Raw genomic sequence first — 10627 nt, 5'->3', positions numbered from 1 at the left:
TACTATTACAATTCCACTCAAAGAAATATACCACATGAGTTTCTAGAATGATTTCTCAATTAATTTATTTCAATTCCTCTCCTGTAAGGAGTCAGTTGAAAAGGTATTGACCCCAAAATCACTAAATAAAGGTAGACCATAATGTGCATGGGGTCACCTATAAAGAATATCTCTAAATAGAACATTTTTATTGGAACATATAGTAGCTTATGTGGCTAGTCTGTTTCTATCTCATTGCAGGAGTGCCTGCTCTGTTCACGGCCTGTCTCCATGTGGCCAAGGTTACTGGCTAGCTGCTTGTTTAGCTGTTTGAAATTGCCTGTGATCACAGTGGTGCGCCTTTGTCTCGTTCACACAAAGGTAGAATTTACCAGTGAAGCCCCACCACCCAGTGCTCTCGATCTCAGTGTACAGATGAACCACAAACAAGGACAAGGTTTTCAGGTGGCCACTACCCTCAAATATTACTACCCTCCACACGCACAAACACCCTTGAGCTCTCTTGCACTGTCTATTATGCAAGGCACATGTATTTAAGGATATTGGAAAAGGATATAAACTAAAACAGTATTAATTCAAAAGTCTATAATGCTGACGTTCACAATGGAAATAGGAAACCAATGGAAATGTTGGTTTGTTCTTTGGAATCGGAGGATGGATAGATAGAAGACTAAAAGAGTGAACGTGTATAGTCACACATGAATAATGCCATATCATAAAGCACTAGTTCCCAAACTGTATACCCCCCCCCCCCCAACAAAAATCTGTATTTTTTTAAGGAACTCAGTTGGACTTTAAACTTACTCTTGAAAGTTACAACAGTAAAATTCACAGGGTGCAATTTTGTCATCAGTTCATCATCAGTTCCTCTTGTCATGTTGGTCATTGCATACCTTAGAGAGCTATTTATAAAAAAAAAGTTTGGCAACCCCTGTCCTAAAGCAATGCAGTCATGCTTTGTTATAAAGAGCAAATAATTCTGGACTGTAGCAGCAGCATGTGCTGCTGAGCATGAGAAACAAATCTGGGACTTAAGTGTTACACAACAAAATAAAAGTGATAGCCATCTGGCAGCTTACCTCCCCTAGCTTTTATCTACATGTCGAGTGAATGACGTACATGGGCTTTGGGATGTATTTTTAGACGGGATAGAGTGGGACTGGGACGAGACGTCACAGAATCAACATTGGAGCCGCCAGAGAGTTTTCGGGAATTCTGGAAGTAATCGGAGAAGAACTTGGGAGCGTTGTCGTTGGTGTTGAGGAGATTAATGATGATGTCCGCCGTGGCTCTGAATCTTTCTGGTGTGTCAATCTCCACTGCAAGAAGCTGAGAGATTAAAATTATGCAAAAAAAGTGTTGAACAAAGAGTGGTTAGTCACATAAGTATGGCATTCCCTTATTAATTTATACTATAAAACAGTGGTAACACTTTCTATAAAGGGGTATTACGTGAGGCATTGATAACACTTTTATTAAACCAGTCATGACACTTTAATGAATGTTGCAGGATCATTCTTACCACATTCATTACACATTTATTCAAAATCATGTTTGATGCAAAATTGTAATTAAAAGTTAGTACTGTACTGGTAAGTAGAGATGATAGGAACACTATGAGACAATTTTCAGCAGTTTGCAACTGTGAAATATAGTTATGAACCGTTTTCAAAAAACAAGGTCTAAAGCATGTTTGATGGCATTTGTAAGTAAAAACTGTTGCAGTACTGGTAGTAGAGATGATAAAAACACTACGTTACAATTTTCAGCAGATTTCAACTGTGAAAAATTGTTAAACAATGTTCAATAAAATAGGTATAAAACATGTTTGATTCAATTTATAAGTAAAACTACTGCACTACTGGTAGAAGAGATGATAGCAACACTATGTGACAATTTTCAGCAGTTTGCGACTGTGACATTTGGTTATAAACAGGTTTAAAAAAACAAGGTCTAAAACATGTTTGATAAAATTTGTAAGTAAAATCTCATTCAGCACTGGTAGTAGCGATGATAAAAACACTATGAGACAATTTTTTGCGTTTTGCAATTATGAAATATAGTTATACACAGTTTTCCATAAACAAGGTCCAAAAAATGTTTGATGTAATTTGTAAGTAAAAACTGGTGCAGTACTGGTGGTGGAGATGATAGGAACACTATGAGACAATTTGCAGCAGTTTGCCAATTTGAAATATAGTTGCGAATTTTCTTAGCTTTTTGTTAAAAATCGCGCAACATTTCATCGCCCTGCTATTCATGCCAGGAATATAGTACATGCATATGGATAGTATCCGTGGATAGAAAACACTCAGAGGTTTCCAAAACTGGTTAAATCGTGTCTGTGGCTATAAAACAACGTGTTTAGCAGTAAAAATCCCTCGAAAAACTGTTCTCCAAAAACACAAAAAATATATTACTACGCCAGTCAATGTATCGTTAAAGACGAGCGGAAATATATCCAGCCGTATTGTAAACGCCTACAGCTTCCACACGATGTCGCCAGTGCTGGCGTTTTGAGCAGACTTAATCCTTTGTTCTATTACGTTTTAGCCTTTCCGGTTTCAGTTTGTCAACAGGAAGTTATTAAAATGACAAAGATGACCGTTCATTTCCAGACTAGCTCCTATCGAATACAAATCGCCCCGTGATGAATTGTATAGCTAATTAACGTTTATTAATACCTAAAGTTGAGTTAGAAAAGTAATTTGAAGTGTTTTGTAAAAGTATATAGGCACCTTTTGTCATTTTAAAAAGTGACGTTGCGTCTTGGAAAACAGAATATTCCTGCATCAGACCGGTCTTCAGAAAATGACATTTTGGCTATACAATGACGGATTTAATCGGGAAAAAGACCCAACTGGGATGTTTATGGGACATATAGGAGTGCCAAGAAAGAAGCTCGTCAACGGTAATGAATGTTTTATATTTTATTCCAGCATTTTGGGTAGCGACAGATAACGCAAAATCTGTCGTTTTAGGTGAAGTTGCTGTATTTGAGGGTGCATGGTATCAGATAAAAACCTCTCATGCTTTCCCCGAAAAGCATTTTACAAATCTGACTTGGTTGATAGATTCACAACGAGTGTAGCTTTAATTCAGTACGTTGTATGTGTGTATTAATGAAAGTTTGAGTGTTATCAAAAACTATACGTGGCGCACTTTGGCGCACTTGAAATTTCCGCTGATTTGATCCCCAAAGCGGGACCACTTCTCTATAACAAGATTTATTAACAGCTTTCCATAAACAAGTTTTAAAACATGTTTGATGAAATGTCTAAGTAAAAACTAATGTAGTAGTGGTAAGTAGAGATTATAGCAACACTATGAGAGAATTTGTAGCAGTTTGCAACTGTGAAATGTAGATATAAAGACTTTTCTATAAACATGGTCTAAAACATGTTGGATGCAATTTTAAGTAAAAACTGGTTCAGTGCTGGTAGTATAGATGATAAAAACACTAAGACAATTTTTTGCATGTTGCAACTGTGAAATATAGTTGTAAACTGTTTTCCATAAACAAGGTCTAAAACATGTCTGATGCCATTTATAAGTAAAAACTGGTTCGGTACAGATAGTAGAGATTATAAAAACACTATGGGACCATTTTCAGCACATTGAAACATGAAATATTGTTATAATCAGTTTTCCATAAACAAGGTCTGTCATGGAAATTTCCTGTATTACCAAATCATAAGAGAGCAAACCACACACAAGTCAGAGTTATCATAAAGTTTGTCCTTGAGAGAGGTGTAATCCCATAGCCAGACAGCATTAGCTATAAATTATCATTCAGTTTGGTCTCCTAAACGAAGTTCCTATCTCATTCTTGGTACCACTTAGGACCAAAACATTACTTCATCCAATAGCATATATCAATTGTCAATTCTGACACTCCCATCTCAGATACAACCCCTCCTGGACAAGATCATGGAGAGGAGTGACTGGCACACAGACATTGTGGAGCCAACTAACTGGTTCCCCTTTAATCACACCATCCCTTCACATGGTTCAGGAATAGTTACAGACACATTCACAGATAAGACTACCCTGACCTCTCCCCTCTCTGGGCCCCAAGTAACTGAGCCCTGGCAGAGAAGGGATAACTGCAAACTGCCAACAGTATCATCCAAAAAGAAGACATCCAAATCACAAATATCTCACATAAGCATTATTATGTGAATAAAACGTCATATTTATCTATGTTAACTAACTAATTCTGATTCTGCTACCACAGGTTTAAAAAGGATTTGAAACTATTTGTAAGCAGAAATTGGTGCAGAACTGATTGGTTGAGATGTTAGGAACAGAATGAGAATATTTTCAGCATGTTGCAACCATTAAATATAATTTAAAACAGTTAAATAAACAAGGTCTAAAACATGTTTCATGCTATTTGTAGGTTAAACAGTACTGCAAAAATTGTACTTACCGAGTGCATCAAACATGATTTAGACCTTGTTTATGGAAAATTGTTTATTTCTCTATTTCATAGTTGCACTTGCTGAAAATTGTCCTCGGGGTTCCTATCATCTTGATTAAACAGTACTGCAAAAAAATACTTACAGAGTGCATCAAACATGATTTAGACCTTGTTTATGGAAAAGTGTTATTTTCTGTATTTCATGGTTGCAACTTGCTGAAAACTGTCCACAGTGTACCTATCATCTAGTTTAAACATTACTGCAAAAATTGTACTTACCGAGTGCATCAAACATGATTTAGGCCTTGTTTATGGCAAAAAAATAATAATCTGTATTTCATGGTTGCAACTTGCTGAAAATTGTCCAGTGTTTCTATCATCTAGTTTAACTTCTTTAGGACAGGGGGCAGTATTTTCACGTCATTGTAACGGCGTTCTTCGTTTGTGGAAAGAGAGTCGGACCAAAATGCAGCGTGTTGGTTACTCATGACTTTAATGAATGAAATGCGGTACATGAAATAACTCAGAAATACAAAACAACAAACAGAACGTGAAAATAATTACAGCCTATCTGGTGACTACAACACAGAGACAGGAACAAACACCCACGAAATACCAAGCGAAACTGAGGCTGCCTAAATACGGTTCCCAATCCAAGACAACAAGAATCACCTGACTGATTGGGAATCGCCTCAGGCAGCCAATCCTTTACCACACCCCTAATCAGCCGCAATCCCAAATAATACAAACCCCAATACGAAACATAACATATAAACCCATGTCACACCCTAGCCTACCCAAACATATGACAAAAACACAAAATACAATGACCAAGGCGTGACAGAACCCCCCCCCTAAGGTGCGGACTCCCGGACGCACCTCAAGAGCATAGGGAGGGTCCGGGTGGGCGTCTGTCCATGGTGGCGGTTCTGGCTCGGGACGTGGACCCCACTCCATTAATGTAATAGTTCCTCCCCTTCGCGTCCTGGGGTAATCCACCCTCTCCGCCGACCATGGCCTAATAGTCCTCACCCAGATCCCCACTGGACTGAGGAGCAGCTCGTGACTGAGGGGCAGCTCGGGACAGAGGGGCAGCTCGGGACAGAGGGGCAGCTCGGGACAGAGGCAGCCCGGGACTGAGGGGCAGCCCGGGACTGAGGGGAAACCCAGTACTGAGAGGAAACCCAGTACTGAGAGGAATCCCAGTACTGAGAGGCAGCCCAGTACTGAGATGATGCTCAGGCAGGTAGTAGGCTCCGGTAAATCCTGGCTGGCTGGCGGAACTGGAAGATTCAGGTTGACAAGCAAATCTGGAAGATTCTGGTTGTCTGGCAGATCTGGAAGATTCTGGTTGTCTGGCAGATCTGGAAGAGACTGGTTGTCTGGCAGATCTGGAAGAGACTGGTTGTCTGGCAGATCTGGAAGAGACTGGTTGTCGGGCAGATCTGGAAGAGACTGGTTGTCGGGCAGATCTGGAAGAGACTGGTTGTCGAGCAGATCTGGAAGAGACTGGTTGTCGGGCAGATCTGGAAGAGACTGGTTGTCTGGCAGATCTGGAAGAGACTGGTTGTCTGGCAGATCTGGAAGAGACTGGTTGTCTGGCAGATCTGGAAGAGACTGGTTGTCTGGCAGATCTAGAAGATCATGGCTGACTGGCGGATCTAGCTGCTCTATGCAGACTGACAGCTCTGGCTGCTTCTTACAGACTGATATCTCTGGCTGCTTCATGCAGACTGACAGCTCTGACTGCTCCATGCAGGCTGACAGCTCTCTGCAGACTGGCAGATCCTGGCTGACTGGCACTTCTGGCGGATCCTGGCAGACTGGCGGCGCTGGGCAGACTGGCGACGCTGGGCAGACTGGCGACGCTGGGCAGACTGGCGACGCTGGGCAGACTGGGCAGACTGGGAGCACTGGCGGCGCTGGGCAGACTGGCGACGCTGGGCAGACTGGCGACGCTGGGCAGACTGGCGATGCTGGGCATACTGGTGACGCTGGGCAGACTGGGAGCACTGGCGGCGCTGGGCAGACTGGGAGCACTGGCGGCGCTGGGCAGACTGGGATCACTGGCGGCGCTGGGCAGACTGGGAGCACTGTCGGCAATGGGCAGACTGGGATCACTGGCGGCGCTGGGCAGACTGGGAGCACTGTCGGCAATGGGCAGACTGGGAGCACTGGCGGCGCTGGGCAGACGGGGAGCACTGGCGGCGCTGGGCAGACGGGGAGCACTGGCGGCGCTGGGCAGACTGACAGCTCTGGCTGCTTCATGCAGACTGACAGCACTTGGCAGACTGACAGCTCTCTGCAGACTGGCAGCTCAGGCTGCTCCGACCAGGCAGGAGGCTCCGGCAGCGCAGGAGAGGATACAGGCTCTGGCTGCGCTGAACAGGCGGGAGACTCCGACAGCGTAGAAGGGAAGGAAGGCTCTGGCTGTGCTGAACAGGCGGGAGACTCCGACAGCGTAGGAGGGAAGGAAGGCTCTGGCTGTGTTGAACAGGCGAGGCGCACTGAAGGCCTGGTGCGTGGTGCTGGAACTGGAGCTACAGGATCGAGGACACGCACAGGAAGCCTGGTGCGGGGAGCTGCTACCGGAGGACTGGTGTGTGGAGGTGGCTCTGGATAGACCGGACCGTGCAGGCGCACTGGAGCTCTTGAGCACCGAGCCTGCCCAAGCTTACCTGGCTCGATGCCCACTCTAGCCCGGCCAATAGGAAGGGCTGGTATGTGCCGCACCTGGCTCTGCACCCGCACTGGAAACACCGTGCGCTCCATAGCATAACACGGTGCCTGCCCGGTCTCTCTAGCCCAACGGTGAGCACAGGGAGTATGCGCAGGTTTCCTACCTGGCATAACTATTCTCCCTTCTAGCCCCCCCCCAATTATTTTTTCGAGCTGCTTTTCCGGCTTCCAACCGCGTCGCCGTGCTGCCTCCTCATACCTGCGCCTCTCCGCTTTAGCCGCTTCTATTTCTTCCTTGGGACGGCGATATTCTCCAGGTTGAGCCCAGGGTCCTTTACCGTCTAATTCCTCCTCCCATGTCCAAATCTCCAAGTGGTGCAGCCTCTCCCACTGCAACTGCTCTTCACGATTAACAGGGAGAGTAGGCTCAGGTCTGACTCCTGACTCAGCTACTCTCTCTCTCTGCGCTCTCCCCCGTTACTTTCGGTTTTCGCTCTGCGTCTCCGTGTTTTCCTTTTTGACTCCATTAGCCTGTAGCCCTCTTCGCACTGCTGAAGCGAATCCCAGGCGGGCTCCTGCACTCTCTCCGGGTCGGCCGCCCACCTGTCGATTTCCTTCCCACGTCGTATACTCCATGCTTCTGCTGTCCATAACGTCGTCCTTTCACTGCTTTTCAAGCTGTCGCTGTCGCTGCCAGTTTACACGCTGCTCGGTCCGTGAGTGGTGGGTGTTTCTGTACTGGCGTTCTTCGTTTATGGAAAGAGAGTCGGACCGAAATGCAGGGTGTTGGTTACTCATGACTTTAATGAATGAAATGCGGTACATGAAATAACTCAGAAATACAAAACAACAAACAGAACGTGAAACTAATTACAGCCTATCTGGTGACTACAACACAGAGACAGGAACAAACACCCACGAAATACCAAGCGAAACTGAGGCTGCCTAAATACGGTTCCCAATCCAAGACAACAAGAATCACCTGACTGATTGGGAATCGCCTCAGGCAGCCAATCCTTTACCACACCCCTAATCAGCCGCAATCCCAAATAATACAAACCCCAATACGAAACATAACATATAAACCCATGTCACACCCTGGCCTACCCAAACATATGACAAAAACACAAAATACAATGACCAAGGCGTGAAAGTCATGATGAAAAGCGTGTCCAAAGTAAACGGCCTGCTTCTCAGACCAAGAAGCTAAGATATGCATATTATTAATACATTCTGAAAGAAAACACTCTGAAGTTTCTAAAACTGTTTGAATCTTGTCTGTGAGTATAACATAACATATTTGTCAGGCAAAACCCTGAGGACAAATCGTTCAGATTTTTTGTTTGAGCCCACTATTTTGAATGGGTATTCATTGGGAATCCAGATTTCGATTCAACTTTCCTGCAATTCCTATCGCTTCCACTGGATGTCAACAGCCTTTAGGTTGAGGTTTTTCCTTTGAGAAATGAAGAAGTAACACCTTTCATAATCAGTGTAGAGTGAAGTGTACTCTTAGATAGAGGCGCGTGACCTGAAAAGCTCGCGCCACTGTTTTCCTCCAGGATTGAACACAGATCATCCCTTCATCAATTTGATTGATTATTTACTTTAAATACCTAAAGTTTTATTAGGAAAGTAGTTTGACATGTTTGGACAAAGGTTACAGGTAACTTATGAGACATTTTGTAGTCATTTTGCGTGACTTGGAACCAGTGTTTTTCTGGATCAAAATGCGCATAGTAAATGGAAATTTTGAAAAAAAGCAACGGAATAAATCAAACAAAAGGACCATTTGTGATGTTTATGGGACATATTGGAGTGCCAACAGAAGAAGCTCGTCAAAGGTAAGGCACGAAATATATCTTTATATGTGCGTTTTGTGTCGAGCCTGCAGGGTTGAAATATGCTTTTCTGTCTTTGTTTACTGGGCTGCTATCCTCAGATAATAGCATCGTTTGCTTTCGCCGAACAGCCTTTTTGAAATCTGACACGTTGGCTGGATTCACAACAAGTGTAGCTTTAATTTAGGTATCTTGCAAGTGTGATTTCATGAAAGTTACATTTTTACAGTATTGAATTATTGAATTTGGCGCTCTGCATTTTCACTGGATTTTGGCCAGGTGGGCTAGCGTAACCACATATCCCAGAGAGGTTATCTTCTTTGGGATAGGTGGCAACATTTTCACTTTTGGATGAATAGCGTGCCCAGAGTGAACTGCCTCCTACTCAGTCCCAGGTGCTAATGTATGCATATTATTAGTAGTATTGGATAGATAACACTCTGATGTTTCTAACTGTTTGAATAATGTCTGTCACTATAACAGAACTCATAAGGCATGCAAAAACATGAGAAAAAATCCAAACAGTAAGTGGGAAATCTGAGGTTTGTAGTTTTTTAACTCAGCCCCTATCGAATTCACAGTGGTTAGAACATTGTTTTAGGCTTCTCCTGTAAAGGGGGGTCGGATGGGAGCTGTTTGAGTCAGTGGTCTGGCAGAGTGTCACAGGCTTGTTTTCTCTCGTTTCATTGCTTTTCTACAGACAATGGAATTCTCCGGTTGGAACATTATTGAACATTTATGATAAAAACATCCTAAAGATTGATTCTATACCTAGTTTGACAAGTTTCTTCGACCTGTAATATAACTTTTTGAACTTTTCGTCCGACTAGACCTGAACGCGATTTTGGATTTGTTTACCAAACGCCCTAACTAAATAAGCTATTGGACATAAATGATGGACATTATTGAACAAAACAAGCATTTATTGTGGATCTGAGATTCCTGGGAGTGCATTCTGATGAAGATCATCAAAGGTAAGTGAAAAATGATAATGCTATTTATTAATAATGTTGACTACCCAACATGGCGGATATTTCTGTGGCTGGTTAGGGCTCTGACCACCGTTCTCAGATTATGCTTTTTCAATAAAGTTTATTTTAAAATCTGACACAGTGGTTGCATTAAGGAGAAGTGTATCTATATTTCCATGCATAACACTTGATTTTTCTTAAACATTTACAATGAGTATTTCTGTGAATTCATGTGGCTCTATGCACAATCACTGCATGTTTTAGAACTACTGAACTTAATGCACCAATGTAAAATTTGATTTAAAAAATGCACTCTATCAAACAAAACATACATGTATTGTGTAAAATGAAGTCCTATGAGTGTCATCCGATGAAGATCATCAAAGGTTAGTGATTCATTTTATCTCTATTTGTATTTTTTGTGACTCCTCTCTTTGGTTGGAAAAATTGCTGGGTTTTTCTGTGGCTTGGTGGTGACCTAACATAATCGTTTGTGGAGCTTTCGTTGTAAAGCATTTTTGAAATCAGACACTGTGGCTGGATTAACGTGAATATTATCTTTAAAATGATGTGAAACACTTGTATGTTTGAGAAATTTGATTCATGAGTTTTCTGTTGATTTGTATTTGGCGCCCTTCACCCCAAAATGGGGCACTTTAGTATCTTGAGAAATCCAATGAACGTGGAAGGAGGACAAAAAGAGGACAAGAAAG

The 10627-nt window shown here is 42.8% G+C and overlaps 1 protein-coding gene across 1 annotated transcript in view; it reads right to left on the bottom strand.

The window, feature by feature from the left end:
- Window positions 1-1095: 1095 nt before the first annotated feature.
- The window catches only part of LOC135564000 (transient receptor potential cation channel subfamily M member 4-like), an 88386-nt gene continuing 78854 nt past the window's right edge, over window positions 1096-10627 (bottom strand). Inside the window, exons 11-13 of the mRNA XM_065008390.1 lie at window positions 7362-7396; window positions 6338-6633; window positions 1096-1319 (exon numbers count right to left, since the gene is read on the bottom strand). Of these exons, the coding sequence (XP_064864462.1) occupies window positions 1096-1319; window positions 6338-6633; window positions 7362-7396 (555 nt within the window). The remainder of the gene's footprint in view (window positions 1320-6337; window positions 6634-7361; window positions 7397-10627) is intronic.

The sequence above is a fragment of the Oncorhynchus nerka genome, linkage group LG23, assembly GCF_034236695.1.
Source record: "Oncorhynchus nerka isolate Pitt River linkage group LG23, Oner_Uvic_2.0, whole genome shotgun sequence".
In the NCBI taxonomy this organism is placed as follows: Eukaryota; Metazoa; Chordata; class Actinopteri; order Salmoniformes; family Salmonidae; genus Oncorhynchus; species Oncorhynchus nerka.
The sequence above is the reverse complement of the archived record's forward strand: the minus strand, read 5'-3'. Positions and strand labels throughout refer to the sequence as shown.